Source organism: Etheostoma spectabile, chromosome 8 (genome assembly GCF_008692095.1).
Source record: "Etheostoma spectabile isolate EspeVRDwgs_2016 chromosome 8, UIUC_Espe_1.0, whole genome shotgun sequence".
Classification (NCBI taxonomy): domain Eukaryota; kingdom Metazoa; phylum Chordata; class Actinopteri; order Perciformes; family Percidae; genus Etheostoma; species Etheostoma spectabile.
The window spans coordinates 5,616,895-5,639,756 of record NC_045740.1 but is presented as its reverse complement, the minus strand read 5'-3'; the positions used below and the strand labels follow the sequence as shown (position 1 = coordinate 5,639,756).

At 39.8% G+C, this 22,862-nt stretch overlaps 4 protein-coding genes across 9 annotated transcripts in view; 3 read left to right on the top strand and 1 right to left on the bottom strand.

Annotated features, from left to right (window-relative positions):
- The first annotated feature begins 505 nt into the window (after positions 1-505).
- syt18b (synaptotagmin XVIIIb) lies at positions 506-5,221 on the top strand. Its single transcript, XM_032522583.1, has 5 exons — positions 506-1,163; positions 1,467-2,485; positions 3,023-3,164; positions 4,149-4,309; positions 4,433-5,221. The coding sequence occupies exons 1-5, from the start codon at positions 1,019-1,021 to the stop codon at positions 4,568-4,570; spliced, it is 1,605 nt and encodes a 534-aa protein (XP_032378474.1). The 5' UTR covers positions 506-1,018; the 3' UTR covers positions 4,571-5,221.
- Positions 5,205-13,891, bottom strand: LOC116693561 (early endosome antigen 1). 5 transcript variants are annotated; one of them, XM_032522580.1, is made up of 23 exons: positions 13,647-13,891; positions 13,496-13,560; positions 13,110-13,395; positions 12,654-12,751; positions 12,434-12,569; positions 12,208-12,333; positions 11,944-12,057; positions 11,730-11,834; positions 11,474-11,623; positions 11,153-11,382; positions 10,811-11,075; positions 10,650-10,717; positions 10,469-10,532; positions 10,280-10,382; positions 10,089-10,134; positions 9,906-9,975; positions 9,131-9,206; positions 8,954-9,036; positions 8,784-8,882; positions 7,834-7,956; positions 7,571-7,723; positions 5,964-6,024; positions 5,205-5,640 (listed from the first exon to the last, which is right to left on the bottom strand). In XM_032522580.1, the coding sequence occupies exons 1-23, from the start codon at positions 13,731-13,733 to the stop codon at positions 5,441-5,443; spliced, it is 2,808 nt and encodes a 935-aa protein (XP_032378471.1). In that variant the 5' UTR covers positions 13,734-13,891; the 3' UTR covers positions 5,205-5,440. The 5 variants fall into 5 exon arrangements, with proteins under 5 accessions (XP_032378471.1, XP_032378472.1, XP_032378469.1 ...); XM_032522581.1 differs by having other exon boundaries at positions 10,280-10,385; positions 12,434-12,518; XM_032522578.1 differs by having other exon boundaries at positions 5,212-5,640; positions 10,280-10,385; positions 13,647-13,890.
- A 1,028-nt stretch (positions 13,892-14,919) lies between these two features.
- On the top strand, positions 14,920-20,344 carry edc3 (enhancer of mRNA decapping 3 homolog (S. cerevisiae)). Its single transcript, XM_032522585.1, has 7 exons — positions 14,920-15,085; positions 15,333-15,498; positions 15,619-15,839; positions 16,254-16,592; positions 16,688-16,841; positions 17,096-17,313; positions 17,413-20,344. The coding sequence occupies exons 2-7, from the start codon at positions 15,335-15,337 to the stop codon at positions 17,745-17,747; spliced, it is 1,431 nt and encodes a 476-aa protein (XP_032378476.1). The 5' UTR covers positions 14,920-15,085; positions 15,333-15,334; the 3' UTR covers positions 17,748-20,344.
- Positions 20,345-20,488: 144 nt separating this feature from the next.
- LOC116693565 (tyrosine-protein kinase CSK) overlaps positions 20,489-22,862 on the top strand; it is a 13,516-nt gene continuing 11,142 nt past the window's right edge. Inside the window, exon 1 of one of the 2 annotated variants that reach the window (XM_032522587.1) lies at positions 20,489-20,755. The gene's annotated coding sequence lies outside the window, so the exon portion shown is untranslated. Of the gene's footprint in view, positions 20,966-22,862 lie in introns of both variants that reach the window. The other variant, XM_032522586.1, reaches the window with a different exon arrangement.

The window sequence follows — 22,862 nt, the reverse complement described above, 5'->3', positions numbered from 1 at the left end:
CAAAAAAAAAAAAATGGGAAAAAAAGAATAACTAACTGTCCAGATGGGGGTAGTATTCCCCCTATAAAAGACACCACACAAGTTCAAGGGTATAATGCATCCATGAGCATTTATCACTTTTTTTTTTATTATTTAATTGATCATCAATTTGACATCTCTTAATCCTGTCAATTAAGTTTGGTTTCTATTGCTACATTGGTGACAAACCAACTTTTTACTGATTTGGAATTTGTTGTAAATGTTTTTTCACAATACTTATTTCACATCTGTTCATGTGTAAAACATTGAAAATCCACACATGATAATGAAAGAAGAAAAGAAAGAATCTGTATTGAGAGTTAATTCCTTTACTGTACAGCAGACCTATGACAGAGGTTATACAAATGGCGATAAGACCTCATGGGTCAGAGAATGAGGGTGGGGGATGTGTTGCAGGATTTACTGTTGGGATAGTTATTCTATAGTGACACTGCTGGACTGGCATCTGGAACACTGTAGAAGAAAGATGCTACAAGCATAATTCAGAGGTATTATGAGATAATATCTCCGCCCACAGCGCCCGCCCGCCAGGAAAGAATAATACCGGTAAAGTCACTCTGCAACATCACTGTCCTGGGACGAAGACTGGAATATCTGCATGTAGCTAGTGAGGACAGCGGGAGGATTTTTCAACTTTGAACAGCAAAAGACACCTGCAGCTGCTAAAGATTGCTTCACTATAGCTATATGACATATATATATATATATGTATATATTAAATCATGTAATGTGTAGGTTTTCTTACTCATTGTTGCTTAAATCTAAAACTAAGATATTTTAATAGGATGGTTTTGTGCTTTTGTGGCTAAGGCACAAAACAATGGCTTTGATTGACCTGTGGGGAGATTTCTTCAGGACTGAAAGCCAGAATGTGTTTCCATAAATCAAACGATCAATCTTCCTCACTGGGACCTCTTGGCTTCTACTTGTGGATGTTTTAAAATAGCTTCTGAAAAACCTTCCGCACACTGTTGGCACCATGCCTTACCACGATGAGGAGTACCCAGGTCAGCCTCTGTGGCAGTCTGTGCTGCTCTTTTGCTGTAAGGGTATGATTGAGGGCATCATGGTCATACTCTTCTTCTGGCTTCTGGTGCAGGTCCTTTTCACCAAACAATTAGAAGGTATGGGCTCAAAGATGTAGTACTTTTTCAAGTCTAAAATGATGCTTACATGTCCATGTTTACATTAAAGGAATTATTGACACAATATTTAGTTTCAGTGTACATACAGACAAATGAATATTGTTTTAAGTCAGACTTGAAAAAGTGTGGACCACTCCTTTAACAGTATTTTAATATGAAACAGGAGGTCAATGGGCAGATGATGTAAAATAGTTCTGTGTTATGTAATCCAGGGGTTGCAAGAAAACAGTTTCTAAACTGCTGCCTTCTGACTGATCTTATTATTCTTTTTTATGTCAACAGTTCACCTCCAAATTCTTCTGTTGGTGGGACTCATAGTCTTCTGTCTGTGTTTGGTCCTGGGATGTATTATGTGCTGGAGGAACAGTCAGATTTGTACCGTGAAAGACAAAGATCCTGTAACGTCAGCACCAGCTCCTGCTGAACCTGTGAACTTTGCCCAGAGCCCGCCTCCCTCAGCAGCGACGTCAGCATCCAGGCAGCAATACCATGAGCTAGATGGAGAAATAGTGGAGTACCCCTCCACTTTCACCAGTCCTGCACCTTCGGAGAGAGAATTTACCTCTCTGTCATTCTCTCAAAGAGCTAGAGCTGCCTCTGAACAGAAGGAGCAGCCAAAGTCTTATTTTTCCCTCCGCCGCCTCAGCACACCACCACTAACATCACCCCTTTATAAACCCATTGATCCCAGTCATGTTTCCCTGCCTACATTTCCCAAATTGGGAATGTTGTCAAAAAAATGCAAGGCTCTGCAGAGGCGCTGTATGTTGACTGGAGATAAAAAATCTTATAATGAACACAGCAGGCTCACCAGCCCCAGTGCTGTCTCTCCTTCAATGCCTGAAGAACCAATCCTGCTGGCTCCACTGAGCTATGGCTCCAGTGCCAGCTGCCAACAGCCAATACCACAGAAACCCTGCCTCCATTTCACTATGGCCTTCTCTCCAGAGCAGCAAACCCTGGCAGTCACTGTCCTCAGTCTCACTGGGACGCCCCACAAACTGGAGAATGTGTCGGTGCTGGGCAGCCTGCCGCCTCTGTACCCTTGTCCCATACAGGCCTCTGCCCAGAGCAGCCTCAGCCCTGAGACCCACAGCCTGGTGCTGGTTTTGAGGGTGAGCTCTGTGAAGGAGCTCCAAAAGTGTGTACTGAGAATAGCCGTATCCACACACAAAACTCCCAGCATGAGAGGCAACACACTGGGTGAACTGGAGGCTGAATGTGGAGGAAAAGACTGGGGAGCAGAGCACCCGTTTTACGTCACAAAAGAGCTTAACCCAAACAAGTGGAACCTAAAAAAGGTATTGGTGAATTGAATTAATGTATGTGACAATGTGTTGTCTATATTTTTAAGATACATAGAGAGGTATGGGCAGATAAACCTGTTAGGAAGCCGGAGGCAAAAATCTGTTGATGGGCCCCTTTTTGGCACTTTTTACAACATCAGATTAAGAAAAAAGGGTCAAGAATGAACAATCGAGCTTTATGTTCAAGGTACATGTAGCAAAGTGACACACATTGAACCTGGGGTTTTGGGTTCTCTGTGGATCTGGTGGCCCGGGACAGAAAGTTGTCTGTTTTGCCCGGTTGGTAATCCAGTTTTGCAGGGAGGTTACCAGTTAAAATGGTCTGCTTAAAACAAGCAAAAAGGGGTAAATTTGGAGACATGTCCATGTCCTGCATTGCATATGGACATGTGATCTCTGTGGTCAGAGCAATTTTAAAAGAATCCTTTGGTGATTCATGTGATTTTTGTTTGTTCCCACATGTTACAAAGTGAAAGTCTCATGCTGCATTTCCTGCTGATCGAGGTCCCCTTCTCTGCTCTTTGACTCCAGGGTCTGATCTCACAGAATGCACCGATGTGTCCTCCACAGATCTTCGTTTTGCTTCAGTATCAGACTCTGGCCCACCGCATCAAAGCCACAGTCCTCAGAACAGATAACCTAGACAACCTTGTTAACACATTGGGAGGAGCAGGTACAACCAGTATTAAATACGTCATACATATGTAGAGATCATGCATGGAGGCATTATGTAAGCATGTGTGGGCAGAACTAACTTTTTGCCTTTCAGGGGCAGAGGTAAAATAATTCCCTATGTTTGCTTTTAATGTTTAGGGGATTAAATGATGTCTCACAGGGCCTGAATGCAGCAGGAGATCATCCCTTTTTATAATGACATTGTGGTTTAATCCCTCACTATTCAGAATCCTCAGAAAAATGTTCCAATCTCCTTTGGATTTCTGATCTGACAGATCTAATCTTTGTTTGCATTAGCCTGTCAAAGCATTATGTTTTTTGCAGACAAGCAATACATGTCCTGTATAAAGAGCCATTAGATTGTGTGATATCCGTTTCATGTACATTATGTTGCATGCATTTGCCTTGGATAATCTCATTATCAGATTCTGAAAGTATGTTCATGAGAGAATAGACAGAAGTGCATAGTATAGATAACAAAAAATATGTATTTTGTGCATTCTAGCTCCATGTTTTACCTAATCATAACTTATGTTAAATTTACAAGAGAAAAGGTGTGGTAACAGTAAAAAAGTGGTTTCACTTAATTTATACATTTTTATCTATTTTTTATAACTGGACTGGGCATACTCATTCTTGTGTGATGTGATGTTTCAACATTTCCACCTTCTGATAAGTGTGGTTTTTTTCTGGATTAGAAAATGCTTGTGTGCAACTATGATGGCAGCCTGAAATACAGTAAGAAAAGAAAGCTTTAACACAGAAAAATAACAAAATATATTTTTAGCGTTGTGGTGTATACACTAAAAAAATTGATACTTGTTTTAAAATGTTATTCTGCCATTTGTTTATTGGTAACAGTGGGAAACGTTCTCTTTCTAGCTTTCTTTTGTATCTTAGTTACATGTTTAATTTTTTGTTGTACAATAGATTTTCTTCTTATTTGTCATCTTATAACGTGTGTGTGTGTGTCTATGTACAGAATACCAGGTGGTGATCAATTTGCATCATGAAGGAGTTGTGATCAGCAGCAGAGAAACTGAAGGAGCGTCCTGTCCTTTGTGGAATACTTCTTTCCTGTTTGACCTGCCTCCAGGAGACATCAGTCAGCTGCCCCTCATGCTAGAATTCATAATCACGCAGGTAAAGATCACTTTGGGGGCTCACAATTGTAGAATAAAATGCATTTCTGCAAATAACTACATTTATTTGTGATGTAACCCTGTGATTTCCACGTTCCTACTCCTTTTTTTATGACAAATTCAGGTCTTTTCAGATGGTAAAGTTCTTGGTCGAGTCCTAATTGGAGCAGAGGCTGCAGATGTAGGACGTGCTCACTGGAGGGACATGTGCAGCCTGCAGGTGGAGCAGGCACGCTGGCACACTGTACAACCAGACCTATAAAGCGTTGACACGTGTGCTGAAATAACTATTTTGTGACCAGAGGACCTGATGCACTGTATGAACTCAGTGAGCATCCAAGTTAAGCTATTATAGGTCAACTTTACGACAAAAGCGCACACAGCTAATGTTTCACTTTGTATATCAAATTATGTGTTTCCTGAGAGTTCAAATGGGTGTACATTGGCACTCACCAAAAAAATCGTTTGATGGCCTTATTTCAATGTCTCAACCTGTGAATTCACATATGGCAAGGGAATGTATGTGCACAAAATAACCTTTGTAAAAGTTCAGAATGTGAAGGCTTATAATAAAACAATGTATTTGTGTAACACAACCTAAAACAGACTTTCTAAATGAATCTTTCACAATTTCTGAAAACGTATCTCTAGTAAACAAAGGGAAAACATTAAGGTAAATGAATGGACCTTCATCAAGAAATACTGAAGAGTTACTACAGTATTCAGTCCTTGTAAGTAAGAAATGTAATACACACAAATGTACTTTGTATTCTCATATGTGCATCTACATAATGCCACTGTTCTTTTGATATACGTTTGAAATATGTTGTTGGCTATTGGATTTTTTTAATGTCAAAATGATGTAAAGAACCATATCGTATCATATAAATAAAACACACTTTTGCCTGAGGTAGCTTGGTGACTTTTATTAACACTATTGTGAGAGGTATCTCCTAAGCAGAATCTTGTCTTTAAATTGTTGAAGGGAATTAGTCCTTAAATTTAATTTCCTTTGATTAAAAAAACATACAACATAAGCTATAATGCACCATGTTGGCTGGTGCAGCACTCTGTAATGACTTGTTTATGTATAGACTTGTATATAGCAAAGCAGGAGTCTTAACAAAACACATCATTTGTCTTCTTCCTCTTCTTCATCTTCATTAGGGCTACATGTATCTACAAGCTTAGCCAGGAATATTCCATCAGGATAGAAGAAAGGTGGCCTCTTCTCCTGCAGGTCAATCTCATCTGACCAGTGAGAGGACTTGTTTGATGGTTTCTTGGCAGTAGAAGGGCAGTCCTGGGTTGGCTGCTTGCACCTTAGTGTGGCTAAATTAGGCCAATTTGGGGAAATAATTACACAAACATTATTATTTCAAAAAATCAATTTTGTATTCTTACACGTGCAGAAGATAGAAGGCCATCGACAGAAGAGAAATTGATAAAGGGCCGGGACTCATCCACTGATGATGATGAGAAAAGCTGGTTATTTTATTAAACAATGTGCTCCATGTTAACTTAAATATTTGTGGATATGTCTATGTCTGAGATAAAGATATGAATCCCATGATTTTCCCAAAAACTCAACGCGAAACAGATTACAGGACACGTCTACACTAATGACTATTACTCTAATTCATGCACAACTTCACCTTGCAGCAGATTCTCATTTTTTGCCTTCTGATTGCGGATTTCTGCACTCTTTGTTGACATCTGGCAGAGGAGAGAACAGTTTCAAATCTCTCATTTTATCTATATATCACATGTTTCTGTAAGACCTCTTCTACAGACGTAGTCTATGTTTTTTAATTTAATGCTTTTTAACATAGATATTTCTTTTTAAATAGCAGCTCAAAAAGAATTGCAAAAGAGTGCGACATATTTTTCATTGTAAAGTGCAACTTCCTGTTCGAAATTTAAGACCTTGGTCTTGTTGGGTTTCTGTAAATAACATCACAGAGTACGCTCTAGACCTGCACTTTTATGAAAAGCGCAATGAAATAACTGTTGTTGTGATTTGGCGCTATAGAAATAAAATTTAATTTAATTTAATTTTGTCACACAGTCTGTAATTTTTAGTTAGCAGTGGAAATTTCTGTTTTTTATTGTCCCTCAATACCATTAGGATTTTTTAATGATGATACAGGCTTTATCATATTGTGTCTGGATGTTACTGACGGCTTCTCTGTTGTCATACTTTGGTGGTGTTTGGTGTTTTTTTGCCCCCAACTTCTCCTTCCAGGCAGCCCGGTAATGGTTATGTTTAGGGTTAAGGTGAGCCTGCTTGGAAGGCGACGTTGGAGGCAAAAAACACCATCAAACCAGTATAGTCACAGGCCTTCAGTATAAGACAGTGATGCACTGTAACTCTTTCCTATCCTCTTACGGATGTCAGATGTGTTCCAGCTGACCGGTTCTCTCCTCAGCTTTAAATCCGATTATTTACTGAGTAGAAGAGTCATATGTGAGATTATAGCTGAACTACGTTTCACAGAGTTTAAGAGGTTGTTCAGCCAAGCTGACACACCTCCCAGAATGCTCTTTGATTAAAGCAGAAACTGGGATTAGTGCACACGTGTGTGTGTGCGTGTGTGTGTGCGTGTGAGTGTGCGTGTGTGTGTGTGTGTGTGCGTGCGTGCGTGCGTGCGTGTGTGTCAGACAATGAATGAATGTGTGGGAGAATTAGGGCTCATCACGGTCTCCCCTAGCTGTAGATTGGTGGGCCAACACATTTTTTGTCTCAGTGCATGCATTGTTTTTGTCCGGTGCAACACTGGCAACGCTCCCACTAGTTACCTTAGCGTAGGGAATGGAATCCTATGTTGCATGTTGCATGTTGTGAGTAAAAGTAAGTAAAAGTGAGCCAACAAAAAAACAACAACCTAATTACTTCTTGTAGCCTTTGTGTGCACAATGAGTACAAATAGCAATGTAGATTAAGACTAGATGATTTCATAGGCAAATATTAACTTGGGACTTTATTGGGTGACACACAGCTGAAGCAACTGTGGCATATTCCTTTAAATTTATGATATCTGTATACCAAAATTATGCCATCAAGATATTAATTTGTCGCAGATGCTAATGCAGTATTTATGAAACATTATAGCATGCAGGCAGGCAGCTAGACATAATCTTTTGAGCGTTGTGGTGGCTGTAGGTTTTATGATGGTTAGCTTATGCACATACAGTATAGCCTGTATGGTTGGATTTTCGACTTAGTAACCATTCCACTTGATGTAATTTAAGCTTTTACAACCTGTTGGCTTTGGTTGTGGAAGTTTTCCTCAGCATGAGCCTCTTCTGCTGGCTTTCCCTGCTCCTCTCCTAGGCAGTCACTGCCCTCCTCGTCCTCCTCAAACACTGGCATCAAACCTGAGCCCTGCTGCCAGCTCCTCCTGTCCACTGGATTCTGATTGAAAACCCCCCCAAAGCAAAACAAGTTATTACTGCACATATTCACATTGGTGTAATCTATTTAATCTGTATAATTATTTGTTTGTTGCTTGAGAGGTTCCTTACCCTTAAAACTTTAGATGTTTGAGACCAGTCTTGTAGTGAGGATGCTCCCGTCTGACCTGCTGCTGATCTCTTGTCAACCTTTTCCACCTCCTTTACTTCTCGCTCCTTAAACAGACTCTTTAGCTACATATATGGTAAGATGCAGTACATTCCTCTTGTGATGCTTGTTGACATTAACAACAGGTATAAAAAAGACTAAGGGGCTTGAGCTAAATGCCAATGTCAGCATTTGAACAGCATTTGCTAACATAAAGATATCATTTTATTTTCACCTTTTGTTCACCTAATGTTCAGTGGTGAAAGTAGCAGTAGCAGTACCGCAGAGTAGAAAAGTACAATTCTGGCGTAAAAGTTTTTAATAGAGAAAAGGCATCTAAAGTAAAAGAATGGGCCATTTTAAAATAATTCATATGAAAGGCTATTATTGGATTATAATTATTGATGCATTCATGTGTAGAATACATCAAAACGTAGCAACTGGTAAAGGTGGGGCTAATTTTAATAACTTTATTTACTTCCGGGTTGCTTGCTGAAATTAAGTGAATATCAGCAAAAGCATTAAAGCAACACTAGAGACATTTTTGTATCTTAAAATATTGTTTCCAAAATCGTTTCAGTGGTTCATCAACTCGTAAAGGTGAACGGCACTTCTGCATTTGCTTTATGTCTCTCAGCCGGCTATAACCGCACTATGCATGTTTGCCAGATCGGATAGCGGATTTGTAGTTTGAATGAGACATAATGGGACAATTCCAACCTGTAGGGGGACCAAAGCGGGAAAAGTCACATGGTGTTGCTTTAAGATTCCTCCTTTGGGGACATGACTGTCTACATAAAATTTCACGACCGAGCAATCCAATAGTTTTTAATTCTGAAGTCGTGGCCCGACAGACTGATAGACGGACATTAACATTCCTAAAAAAAAATCATGTTATCATCATGCAATTAACCTGCTCAGTGACCATCCTCCTCTGCTGGTCTGTCTCCAGATTAACTGGACAGACAGTTTTATCCGCCCTGCTTTCAGCAAATGGTTTGTCATCTTTAACCTGTAGACAAGGAGTCTGTCATTTATTATGTTCATCACCACGATTGGTGTTTATTGTTTTATGAACTTTACCAGGTAAAGCTGCCTCAGTGTTTGAAGCTTCTGGATTGCTAATGGTTCCCCCTGCTTCAGCTGGTTCATCCTCCTCCTGCTCTCTGAAAACGTGTGGAGGAAAAAGTTTTAGAGCTGAGCCAATGAGGAAAATCAACACGCTATTCTCTGTAGCTTTTTTCAAAAGCAGGCTCATACCTTCCAGCTGGGCCCTTAATGAGTCAGTAGTCGAGACATTTGCTTGGCCTCCATCATCTTGTTCATCTTTAGATGCCTTAGTTAAGAGGGGAGTTAGCACAGATCTATTAAATTCATAGCTTGGTGAGGCTGCATGTTAAAGGTGCCCTGCCACACGTATTTCATTACTTTGTGGTAGTGTCTGAAGTTCTACCATGGACTCCGTAACCTTTTTTTGTGAGAAACATGCCTTGGTCACCTTGTTTCAAGCTGTTTTAGCGTGTTATAGAAAGCCTACAAAAAGACTCAGCTCAATTTGTGCCAGTTGTCATTAACATTCAATGAGCTAGTCTTTCATGCTTTTCAAGCTAGTTACTCGACAGCTAGTCAATGATGCCTGGCTATCAGTATCCTTTACCCAGTGAGCTCATGAATAGTTATGAGCTCAGGCAACATGACATCAGACTGACCAGCTATTGGCCTGATTTCTCCGCTTATTTCTTTTCAGTGGCCAGAGCTGACAGAGGAGGTAGCAGTTCATTTTCACATTCACGACATAACATAAACATATATGACCCTAACATATTTCAAAAAATGCAAGTAAAAACGGTTTTGTGTGGCAGGGCACCTGAGCATTGCGACTGCACCTTGAGTTCCAGCGTAGAAAAATTGAGTTGAGCCTACGTTTTTTCTGTCTCTCTCAGTCTTTCTAGACTCTTCAAAGCTTTTTCCCTATCACAGCAAGGATGATTATTAAGATCAAATTCAGTTCAGTGAGGGAGGAACATCTTGTTACCTGAGGGGCTTTGTTTTGGCTGCTGTGGGAGTCTGATGGTTGCTGCCATAACAAAGAGGATTCTGATAAGCTGATGGACAGACAGGATGGAGAACTCGATGACGAGACAGAACACAGAATTTAATTATGAGTATTTTATGTTGATGCATTTTGAAAATGAAAATCTCATAAAAATCCACTCACTCAGTCTGGGTCTTTGTGTCCTCAGTCTGCACTGAGGCTTCACTGCCTGCAAATACAAGGTCACAGCACTTTAACACCCTCTTGTGTTTAAAGAATAAAATAACACCTTCTGTGCTTTGACAATAATGTTGTTAAACAGTCTATGGAATATTTGCAGGTGCCACAGACTGCTGAGAAATGTGTACATTCACCTTTATTTTTATACATTTGAAGCAAAACCTGACTCCTGCTCCTTTCCAGCTCAAGCTCTTGTTTGCATGCGTCAAGCTCAACCTTTAGCAGTGAGTCTGATTCCTTCTGGTAAAAAGCACGTAGTTAAATAATGCTACTTCTTTAACAATGAGATTATCTCAGTGCCCTAACGCTAAGGGATACACTACCTTTGCTTTGGTCAGTACTGTCTCCAAATCAGCTTTGTGCTGCAGCAGATTCTCAACTTCTTCTCTATATGTGGGAAAATATGCATCATCAAAACAAGGTGTGGGATGTGTGTCCAAAAGCTAATGTGTAATTTAGACAGTAATTAATTAGGGGAAGTTGTGATTTATAATATTGACTCACCTGCTTTTCTGGCCCTCTTTCTGAAGTGTGTCAATATCAGTTTCCAGATGTTCAGCTTCCACTTGGAGCTGAAATTAGATTTTCAATTTTTTTATTTTTTTATTTAGATGTCTCTAAATGCACTAATGGAGTATGAAGTTATTTTTAAGCAGTGGTCTCACTTCATTTCTGGAGTTGTTCTTTTTTAGTTCCTCTAGCTCCTCCTGTGTGGAATGAAGGGTCAAAGCCACATTTTGCCATTTCTCTGCCCAGTGTGAGGCCACAGCTTTTAGTTCCTCGATGCTCTGAAGGCTCCCTGCATCTTGTTCCTGATGCTGTTTGTCTTGCAGGTGTAGCTTATCCTCCTTCTCAAGAACCTCAGCCTTCAAACATAAGCACTGATCCTGCAGTTTCTGTTTTTCTAACACCAAAACGGCCACAGATTTCCTGGATAAATAGTTTGAGGGCTTCAGTAAAAAGAGGGTAATTATACTACGTTATAATACGTTCGTTCAACATCTCACCTGAGCTGCAGGCACTTTTCTTTCATCTCTGTTAACTCCTCATGTTCACATTCATTAATTTTACTCAACAGCTCCTCTTTTTCGGTAATCAGCTGAGATCGTTCTGCCTCCAGATCTTTGATCTGTCTGGAATTGGTGACCCTCTCCGCTGTTACCTCCTGTAGCTGAGACTGTGATGTTTTCAGTTTCTGCTCAATCATTTCAAGCTCATATGACAGCTTTTCATTTGCCTGGTGTAAAGACACAACAAGGATCATTTAATAAATAATTCAGAAAAAAGGTAACCCCCCCCCCAAAAGATGTCCACTTAGAACTTTCAACCTCTTTAAGAGCCTTTAATTCTCCCTTCATCAGAACAGTTTCCTGATCCTGTTTGTTGTGGGACTTAGTGTCACAACCCTCTGAACCTTGTTGGGCCCTCTGCAGCTGCAGCTCCAGGACTTGGGCCCTCTGATGCAGATCTGATTTCTCCTATACAACACACACATGAAAAAATAAAGCTTGTCCTAATTCCAAATCATGATGATATTTTGATCTTGAATGCTTCACACATTGTAGTCAAGATTATATATGATACCTGGATCAGGCCATCTTTGTCAGACAAAGCCCCTGTCAGTTTGTCCTTCAGTTCTTTTATAGTATACTCCAGCTTTAGCACTTGCGTTGACAAGAGGGCTTTTTCCTGAAAAGGATTAAAGACCATTTTCAAGGTTTAATTCCTATTACACACACTATAAAATGTTGTAATGTACCTGTAGGATGAGGTAAAATTGAATCTGAGGCAAACTGACCAGGCACGCTTGGCTGATCTTGTTGTTAGCTTCACTCAGCTGTTCTTGCATTTCAGAGTGATTCTGTCTTTTACGATTCAGCTCCTCTACTTGATTCAACAGCGCCCTCTTTGTCTAGACACATAGAAATAAAATACACACCGTACAGTCCAGAGGTGTAAATGTAACAAAAAAGAAAAATGGCAGTACAACAGACAACTGCAGCTTTGTGTAGCTTTGTGATTTCAACATTTTAAGATTTCCCTTATATATTTTTATACTGACCTCTGTAGAAGTCTGGAGTTTCTGGAGTGCCTGGAGTCGTTCTTGTTCTTGTGTCTTTGCCCTTGTCTCAGCATCTCTCAGAGCCTCTCTCAGCTTGCACAGCTCTGCGTCAACCTTCTGCCTCTCCTAAATTAAAGTGTAAAAGTAGTGTTTGGCAAGCAAAAATACACAATAATGCAGTATTTAGAACACAAGTCTATTTTCATAAAACATGAAGATTACACACCTGCCTGTTAAAGTTTTCTTGACTCATTGGCAGTGTTCTGCTGAGCGAGCCAGGAGTTCTTTCAGTTGGTTGATCCTTGCTCGCTCTGTCCAAAGAAGACTTAATTTGCAACAATTCCTTCTCCAGTTGTAAGACCCTTGTGAGTGAATTTCACATGAAGATTTTATTTTTATTTTTATTTAGTTTTTAATTTCCCTTCCATGTCTTTCACTGCACTTACTTTTCATGAAGCTCTCCATGTTGCAGACTCTTTTCAAACTGGGATAATCCAGCTGCCTCCTTTTCTTGCTCAAGAGCGTCCTTTGTTTCTGACAGCTGCTTTGAAACACATCAGCGCAAAATACAAAGGATATTGTGTGCAAATGTTGATAAGATACTTTTTTTTATCTCACCGGTCAAAATTTACGTTCAAAATAGCAGCTCAAAATAGTGATACAAATGAAGCAAGATAAAAATACAAAAATAAAGATTTGATTATAAATCATTTATTTTAAATAATAAAAGGAAAAGTATAGAACAATATTTCAATAATTCCATATGTATTACATCAATTAGAGTAAAATAGAATAAAACTATACGCACAAAAATAAAATAGAATAGAAAAAAAGCGCACTTTTCACTTAAATAGATCATTGAATTAGATTCAATAGACATTTGACTTTACTGTTTAACTTACCTTACGTTTCATGTCAAGCAGTTGTGCAGTAGTTATGTTGTAGCTTAGCTGTGAATTTCTGGTTGTCAGTCGGTCCAGCTGAGTGTCTAAACGCTCGCGAGCATCCTGCAGCCATTGCACCCCTTCTGCTTGTCCATAGCTGCTTTCACCTCGGGCAGCCCTTAATCCTGCCCCTGGAGATGGAGGAAAAGGTCGTGGAGCACCCTCAGGTGCTAGATGGGACAAAGATTGCCACTTCCTCAAACCTGGGTCATTCCGTCTGAAGCCACCGGTGCTCCCATATGGGCTGAAATACAGTATATCAGTCAGAACTTACATCACCCCGACTTGACAATGAACATCATTGTGTCTCTGTCATTTAAAAACTGTACACATTTCCTCCTCACCTTGCACTGACTTTGGACAGAAACCCTGCTCCAGAGACAGTTGCCATACCATACCATGCTGAGGTCTAAGAAAGATAAGCACATTTCTTTTTAAAGACCTACACTTTGATCAACCTGCTGTACCCAATTAAAGACCATATCTGGGTCTTACCTGAGCTGAAAAGCAAGATTTGGTGTCCCACATTTCAAGGTCTGTGAGAGAAAATGGACTTGAACTTCTGTATGAGGGTCTAAACATTTGGAGTGTCTTCCCAGATCCAAGTTATTTCTTTTCTTTTGAATGGGTGAGGCTACAGTCCTCATCTGCCCATGTATCTGCCCATGCGTCAGGGATATATTTTCACACAAAGGTGGCAGCTTGAGATGTGTGGCTATTCTTAGATCATGTGTCTTGATATTTCCACCGCTTGCTTGATGGTCAACAACTAGTTTTAACACTGCATGATTATCACAATGAGTTTGTGATTTACTTTTATTATAATTACACTTTTTTCCATATGGAAATGTATGTTTGTATAAAAAGCTGATTGATAAGAAAAGAGACACATCACACGTTTAATTAAATAGCTGTAGTCTGCACAACATTAAAAAAAAACTTTATTATTAATAAAATTAATTATTTTTTACAGTACCTTGCTGCAGAAACCCTCTCCGGTTCACTGACAATGGGGATATAGTCACATTGCTCTGCTTGTAAGCGCATAATCACTCAGCTTTGATTGCAAGCTTTCAGGTGTATGGCTCTTGAACTGAGTATCCATGGTAACCTATATACACAGGACACAGTGGGGTGGATGCGTCATGTGCTAAACACTTCTGGGATAGTCTCCACATGATCTCACTCAGCCTGCCGACTTGTTGTTTGTTGACATGAGTTATTAAGAACATCTCACAAACATTGATCATAACATACATCGCTTACCTCTAAATAATTATGTATGGCAGTGGATCTGTCAGGATTGATTAGGATGGTCTTTAGGCACACAGAGAGAAACATGCTTTATAAATGCTCTCATGGGCTTTGGTTTTTGGAATGAGGATGATAGTTTAGCTCCAGGGATAAGAAATCATGTGATGAATCGTCAGATAGTATCATGACTAAATAAGCATACCAATATTCTACATCTTAGTGTGAAATATTGCACGCAACTGATTAAATCCAAAGTTGTATCTTTGCATGTGACAGACAGACCATTATTCAACTCCATCCTTCAAAATATTGGACGTCCCACGATTTATATATCATATATAACAGCATTAATAAACGTTACACGTATTTCAAATTAAACAAAACAAAAACACAAAGTATGGATAATCAAATCTATCTGGATATGTAAATAAATAGCACTGTGTCAGTTTTCGCTCATTTACATTTAAGGAAAAAAATACATTTCATTATATTTTATTTTGAAAAGATTGCATTGGAGGCCGGAAGTGGTCATCCAGAAGCTAGCAACAGCATCTTTCGACCATTCAACAAGCTAAAAGCTAGCAGTCTAGCGATACTACAATTTCCCTTTCGGCACTTAATTTTACACTTAATTAATTTGTGTTATTGAAAAGAGTGTACTTCGCATCAGCTCCGAAAAGGTACACCACTTTAACACCACGCCTTTAATCAAATCGTCTTGGAATAAACACGAGATAGAAACTTAGCCAACGGTAATGGTAATGGCTGAATAACAGGCCGACGCCAACGCTAGTCAGTTAACATAATGTTAAGTACTCGGTAACATTCTGATGTCCTACCGACATAAATACTGATAAATACTGATTACAAAGCTTCTTTGACAAGTAACGTGAAGTTAAAAGTTCTGTTTTTTCCAATATTGTGCAGTCATGGCAGCGGACTGGCTGGGTAGTTTGGTGTCAATTAACTGTGGACCAACACTGGGAGTCTATCAAGGAGAGGTGGTGTCTGTGGACCAGTCCAGCCAAACCATTTCCTTAAAACAACCTTTCCATAATGGTGTCAAGTGCCCTGTTCCCGAGGTCACATTCAGGTAAAGCTCAGCCACGAATTGTATGCTTCCTGGATGTTTTTTTACAGATTTGGCTAATAGACCGCCACTGTTTCTTCCTGTTAGTAAATTCGTTACTTTACTTTTTCTTTCTCTCTGCAGTGCCATTGACATAAAGGAACTAAAGATTTTAGATATCAGAAAAGGCAATGCTAAGAATAGCTCTTCTACGAAGGTAAATAGTGTTCCAGTTGCAGTCCCAAAGGGTGACCCCAGGTCTGTGGAGAAACTCAACTCTCCTCAGCACTGCTCCAAAAGCTATGGAGAACGCCACCTGGATGTACCCGGCCAGCCAAAAGGATTCCGTCAAAGACACAACTCCTGTAAGTGCATTTTAGTACAGTTTGGTCAGATATTGTTGATTGTTTGTGAAGGTCCTCGCTCAGTCATCCAGGTCATAGTTATCCATGGAAGGTTGAATTCAAGGGCAATTGGGCTTGTTAAAGGTTCTTCGAACATGTTTAGTCTCTCATCGAGAGACTTCAAGACTTGGAAACGCAGCTATTTAGGCTCTTTGGAGTTGTTGTCAAGATGACATAGGATTATACGGCTTTGTTCCCTGCCTGTTGTAACATTGTGGGTTCCCTACAGTTCAGCCAGAACAAAAGAAGTCTCTCTGATGAGAGACAAAACGGTTTTAAGTACTTTAACCAAGTCCAGTTGCCCTTGAATTTAACCTTCCTTGGATATTGCTGATTTTAACTGTGGTGAGATTTACTGTGTATTCTCTCCATTAGGGTCATCTAGTAGCCGAGGGGCGAACCAAGCAACACCAAAAAAGAATGGAGTGAAAAATGGTCAGATGAAGCACAGAGACGACGAGTGTTTTGGGGATGGCATGGACGATGGGCTGGATACAGACTTTGATTTTGAAGGAAACTTGGCTCTTTTTGACAAAGCAGCAGTTTTCTCAGAAATCAACATATCAGAGCGCCGCAATGGTGCAAGGTCACGTGGAACGCCCCAAGAGCAGACCCCTTCACGGTACCGTCATGATGAAAACATCCTGGAGGCCAAACCTATTGTGTACAGACAGATTACTGTACCACAGCCCGGGGCCAAAGAGTACTGCACTGGTAAATTGTTTCACATAGTAATGAAACAAATGGTAGTGAGGGAAAATTATCAGAAGTGTACTGTTAAATATACTTGTGTTGTTTTTTCTATACAGACTCTGGGCTCGTTGTACCAAGTATATCCTATGAACTACACCAGCGTCTGTTGTCAGTCGCTGAGCGTCATGGTCTCTCACTGGAGCGAAGACTTGAAATGACTGGAGTGTGTGCAAGTCAGATGGCACTTACATTGCTGGGAGGGCCCAACAGGTAAGCATGTAGTGATGGTCTAGTTTTATTAGTTTTAATTTAACACCAAAAACGTTCAATATTGAAAAAAGCCATTATTAAATTATCAGAAAAGAAGCATTTTTTTAAAACTATTTTTTTAATATAAGACACATCAGACATCCATACTAGCGCTTATTGTATTGTATACCAAATGTGAATTTACTGGCTTTCAGTGCTTGGAGATAGCAAAATCTGAGGAAAGCTTCTCAGTTCATTTTATATTTTTCTTCCAGATTCACTCCCAAAAATTTACACCAGCGTCCCACAGTGGCTCTGCTCTGTGGCCCTCATGTTCAGGGTGCTCAGGGCATCAGCTGTGGTCGTCACCTGGCCAATCATGAAGTGGAGGTCATCTTGTTTCTGCCAAACTTTGTCAAGATGCTCGACTCAGTCACCAGCGAGCTCACACTCTTCAACAAGACTAGTGGCAAACAGGTGTCTAGTATGAAAGGTGGGCATATTTTTCTACTTTTATATTTTACTCAGTTTTATTTACATTTTGCATTCTAGGTGATGTCATATTTTTCCATTTTTCTGTTGGAATCCATAGACCTTCCAGACACCCCAGTAGACTTAATCATAAACTGCCTGGACTGCCACGAGAACACATTCCTGTTGGATCAGCCTTGGTACCGAGCAGCTGCAGACTGGGCTAACGAGAACCGAGCGCCAGTACTCAGCTTAGACCCTCCTGGTAGGGGACAGGGGCATGCTGTGGAGGCCAAGTGGTCTCTCTCTCTTTGCCTCCCCCTTCCCCTGTCTGAGGGAGCTGGCAGGGTTTACCTGTGTGACATAGGTATTCCTCGCCAAGTGTTCCAGGAAGTGGGAATCAAGTACATCTCTCCTTTTGGCTGCAAATTTGTCATTCCCTTGCACTCTCCATAATGGAACAAATGGTCAACATGCCTCCAAGCCTATTTGGGTTTTGGCACCTTATATTCCAGAGTTCATCCATCAAGTTTCTAAGTCATTACCATGTGAATGGGACCACTGTTTTGTATATTAGTTCAACCAGGACTAAGTGCATATGGACAGGACAGGAAAGAGATTTATTGAAAAAGTAAATGTGTTGACCATCAGAGAAATGAAGCAATGATGTACAATAGATACCATTATATTTACATGATATTACAAGATATTCGGAAGAAAGATTTTTCAAAAAATACAAAAATAATAACACATAGTCTTCACTAGTTTTAGATTTTTGACAATATCTGATTTAAAATGGAAACATTTATGAATGTCTCTGTAATCTAACCTCATTTCAAAGCCATCGGTTGAATGAAATGGAGATCCACCATGTGATACATGCAAATGTATTGTTATTACTATAATCTGGATGAGACAGCATATATCCAATTTGCATTGGTGGTACCAGTGCTAATGGCTTGGTTTATCGCCAGCCATATGCTTCAGCACATAACTCTCACTGTTACTGTTGTCTTATGTTTAATTAGGATAGAAAATCCATTCATATTCCATTTGATAAGATGATACAGCATGCAAAACCTCTAGCAATCTTGCCTTTTAATGAAAAACCTTTGCTAACTAAATTTTGTTACAATGGGGAGCCAAAGTCATGACGTCAGGCCCAGGCTAGCTTCTGTTCTATTAGCTTCTGTAAATCAATTCATTCAGCATTTATTTTATTGGTTGCGTCAAGACAATCAAGACAATTCACCATCCATTACTGCAGTTGTTAAAGTAACAAAGTTAAACGCTTACTATGTGAGCATAGAAAAAAAAACTACTGCTCCCATGAAAGAACCACCAGCGTGGATACTTTAGTCATTGTAACTTGTTTTCATCCATATCCATCAAACGTGTGCAAAGGCCGCTAAAACAAATATTGAATAACAAAAACAAAAAACATGTCAATGAGATATTTAATGACATTTTCAGGGAATAGAACCCAGAAAAAAGTTGCAGTTTCTCTTTGGCTAACTTTGGCTCTCTAATGTATCTGTTAAAGGACCATACCAGCGTGTTTGCAAGTTTCAGTTCCTGACAAGTCATGTGTATTAACGTGTTGGACCTTTCTTTTAATTCAGACTACTGTACTCTTGATATATTTTTCTTTTGGTTTCCAATTATTACAGTATAAAGGAAATTAATTAGACTCATAGAACCAAGTTATGTTGCTAATCCATAGCAGTGAACATAAAGTCTGCAGTAGTTTAATTATTTTTGTGGTAATGTAAATAATGGCATATTTTCAAAATCTGCACTGCATTAACACTAACAAAAATGAATGCATACTTGACATTGTCTATGATGGACTAAAGTTTCAAGAGTATCCTAGTAGATTTTCATGTTATATTGTAATGAATAGAAACCAATAGATGCCTGAAAGACAATGCATCAACAATTCTAAAAAAAAACAGTAGCATGGTTTTCAGATGGTTAGTTGGGATCGAAAATGGAAGTGATTGTAATAAATAGTATGGTCCTTTATATTTCAAACCACCTTGCAGGTCAGATTGTCTACAGTTTACTTTTTTTTAACAAAGTTGTGTTGGTTGACAAAACAAGCAGCCTTTTTCTAAAGTATAAATGCTCTATATATTTGAGATTTGATCAAGATGCAACATCTATAGTAATTAAAGAAGAGCTGCTTCTTGAGGCCTTGCCAGATGGGTTATGGGCATCGCTACTAGATTCTTTTTTGACAACAAAAGTAAACCCCTTTGATTGTTCTTTAACAAGATTACATTCACTTTGAAATGTATCCAGGACAGATGCTTTGCTGTACACCAATAAGTACTTAAATCTTTTGTCATTGAGGTCAGCGTAGTCTAGAGAAGACTAAAGTGAAGCAGTTTCAGAAGTTACAAATGATGTAAGTTGGGATATGGTTTATGGTGTTGTATTGTGCCCACTCAGTAACTTGTTAACATCTCAGGAGGATTAAAAAATAATCCGCTGTGTACATTATCTGCAAAGGGTTCACAAACCGATTCAGTGAAAATGACTTTGATGCACAAAGGGTTTGTCCTTTCTCCAACATTCCTCCGGGCTGATGTGTTATGTCACGTTCGTTGAGACAAGTCTGGTTTGAAAACGTCCACCAGCCTGACTGAATGTAATGAGTTGTCTTTTTCTTTGGCCGCCAGGGGGCCATTAAACCACACTTGGTGGCTCTTCCTTATTCTGTTGTAATGGCAGCTTTATGTACTATTTTTTACAAACACTAGTGTTATTTCTCTACGAAATGTGAAGCGTCAGAAGCCATGAGGTGGTCTGGTTTTTGTCAGGAAAGCACCTGTTTTAAAAGGATAACAGTTTAAACGCAGGTTATGCTTCTGAATATTGAATTAGTTTACATGTTTTAAATCCTCAGATCTGCACTGGGTGTTTAGTCCGAGCGAGAACATCGCATTCTGGACTGTTTGCTTTTGGGAGCGAAGTCAATTTTCAAAATACTGTGCATACTTGTGTCATGTCTGCTGAGTGAAACAATAAAAAACTTCCACCCCTGCTCTTACTTTGTGGACGTTTTGTAAGTTCATTGATGATCAAATTCTTCACCAACTTGACTGAAATTAATTCAGTGATCCATTTTAGCCCGAATAGTTTTACTCATTAGCGCGCATGTGCACTGCAAAATCAAGGTGGGGCAAAAAACTTGAAAGTTCTGACTGGGAAAAGGAGTGAGTCAGAAAGTAGACTCAAATTATCGGTAGTCTGAATTGCGTTAATTTAATCGCTGCAATTTTTATCTGGAGTTATCGTGCTTTTTTCTCAATCATTTTACTTTTTTTTGCAGTAGGAGGACCGTCAAGGCTGCTGATAAGTTTGTAGGAAAGTTCATTTGTCATCACATAAGGCGACTTTTCTAAATGATGTTAACATGAGAAGACGCAGCAACAGAAGTCTTGGCTGGTTTTACTGAGGTACGTTTGGACTGCTGAAGTTTCGGGTCACCTCAGGCAGATATATATCACTTCCTCACCGGGACTTGGGTTTTGCGCGTCGACATCAGCTGTCGGTTATATATGTTGTGAATGGCAGTTTGTCTGCCGTTGTTCAAATGAAAACGGACTTTGGGCAGTAGCCGAATCACCTGTTGTTGCCTCGAGCTTCTTGGTTTTGCCTGCAAACAGGTAAGAGTTTTATCTTGTAATGGAGCCGTAGCTTGTAGATGCTAACGCTGTTTTCTTGGGGTAGCCCGCTGATACCTTTCCAAAAATAACGCTAACCTGTGGGCCTGTCAGCGTTTACGTTTTGTACTGACTGACAGCTCTGATAAAGTCGATTAGAAAGCACTGGTCTTTGGAGCCTGCCATTTCACATATTGCGCCACTGCACATCATGCAGCTCTCCAAATTTCCTGTCACAACATGGTAGATAATGGTAGTATTTATAATGATCACTGATGAGTAAGATGGTAGCCTACATCAGAACTGTCATAGAGCCTGCGATCTAACACATTTTGTTTAAGTATTACAGACTTTCTAAAACTGTCTGCACTTGCAGGAATGTGACTTGCAGAGAGGTTAGTAGCCCATTACATGGTAATGCCTCTCAATTTGCTATTGCTTTTTCTCATTTAGTCTGTCATTTTCAGGAAACTATTAATCTAAAAAAAATGGACACGCAACCACTGCGCCAAAAGCAAGTGCCAAACAGAAAATAAAAAGTTCAGTGGAACCAGCATTTGTCAGAACTGAGGGACTAAGGTCCTCTTGGGTCTGCTTCAGGGTCATGGCCCTCCGGCTGAGGCAGAAAGTTTCTGGAAAAGACTGAAGCCAGTAGCCAGTCAGGTGCTGATATCCTTAAAGTCTTCTTTTAGAGTGTGACAAAACTGCTAAGAAGAATAAAGCTGGTGAAGCAAGCTCATGAAACCACAGCAAAGCTGCTACCCTGTAATGTGTATGCAAGGCTGCATCAGCAGAGCAGTAGTGCACTGCATGGTGTGCATTGCACCTCAGCAAGGAAGTGTCCGTCCACTGCTCAGGCATGGCAGCTTTGCCTTACATGGTGTGTTTTTTCTGACGTGTTTATATCATTAATTGCCAATAGTGTCATGCATGTAAGCGTCAATACCTTCATTATGTTGTTTGAACTTTGAATAGAAGTAAAATGCAAAGTTAACTGTAATGCCTGGATGTCATTTTCCCCTGACTGACAATTTATTTTTGTCTTCCTGTTACTCTGAGGACAGCCTTGTTTTTCAGGGTTAGGTTTTGTATTTATTTATGACAGACAGGGTGCTATATCACGTGTATACCCTGTCATTTACTTTGTGCTTTTACCAAGCCTCACAGGCAAAACTGACGGCCATTAAAGTGATACAATGACTGCTTGTGCTACAGCCCCTTCCACTAGGCTCACACTTCCTGTCTTATATCCTGAAGACAGTTGTTTCAGTGAGCAGTGCTGCTGCGCCAGAGTCCAGCTGTTGTCCTGGAGGCAAGATGTCTCCTCTGAGGTTCCTCAAGAACATCTGTAGGCTGTCAGACTCAGCTCGGTGAACTTTTGGCATGCACGCTTTTTCTTAGTGTACCTTTTAACACCACTCTGTGACTTGGTTTGTCTACCAGCCAGATAAAAGTTCAGGGGGCATGGACAGAAATCCTTGTTTCTTTCTCTCTGCACTTGGCCCTGCCACCCTGCTGCTGCAATGGTGATGATAACAGGGCAGCAGCATCAAAGCAGTCGCAGAGCATCCTGAGGCTGAAGGGGGTCAAGATGTGGGGCAGATTACCCACGCCCTCCAGCTGCACATAGAAGAGGGATGCAGCAGCACACAGACAATAACACAGACTTGGTACCCATTGATACATTAATACAGGATATCCAGTAGTGGAAGAAGTATTCAGATCCTTTACTTTAGTTCAAGTAACAATACATTCATGTAAGAATACTTACTACAAGTTTATTGCTTGTATTCATAATGCATCAGTAAAAGCACAGAAATATCAAAAGTAAAAAATAAATGGCCCTGCGACTGATTTTTATATATATATATATATATATATATATATATATATATATATA

Excerpts from the sequence above, each read along its gene's own strand:
- syt18b (XM_032522583.1), top strand. The coding sequence starts at position 1,019 with ATGCCTTACCACGATGAGGAGTACCCAGGTCAGCCTCTGTGGCAGTCT. Across the intron at positions 2,486-3,022 it reads ACAAGTGGAACCTAAAAAAG|GGTCTGATCTCACAGAATGC; the intron begins GTATTGGTGAAT and ends CTTTGACTCCAG. Across the intron at positions 4,310-4,432 it reads TAGAATTCATAATCACGCAG|GTCTTTTCAGATGGTAAAGT; the intron begins GTAAAGATCACT and ends TGACAAATTCAG.
- LOC116693561 (XM_032522578.1), bottom strand. The coding sequence starts at position 13,733 with ATGTTTAGACCCTCATACAGAAGTTCAAGTCCATTTTCTCTCACAGAC. Across the intron at positions 12,752-13,109 it reads TGCTTGACATGAAACGTAAG|CAGCTGTCAGAAACAAAGGA; the intron begins GTAAGTTAAACA and ends TGTGTTTCAAAG. Across the intron at positions 9,037-9,130 it reads ATTAAGGGCCCAGCTGGAAG|AGAGCAGGAGGAGGATGAAC; the intron begins GTATGAGCCTGC and ends ACACGTTTTCAG.
- edc3 (XM_032522585.1), top strand. The coding sequence starts at position 15,335 with ATGGCAGCGGACTGGCTGGGTAGTTTGGTGTCAATTAACTGTGGACCA. Across the intron at positions 15,840-16,253 it reads CCGTCAAAGACACAACTCCT|GGTCATCTAGTAGCCGAGGG; the intron begins GTAAGTGCATTT and ends TCTCTCCATTAG. Across the intron at positions 16,593-16,687 it reads GGCCAAAGAGTACTGCACTG|ACTCTGGGCTCGTTGTACCA; the intron begins GTAAATTGTTTC and ends TTTTCTATACAG.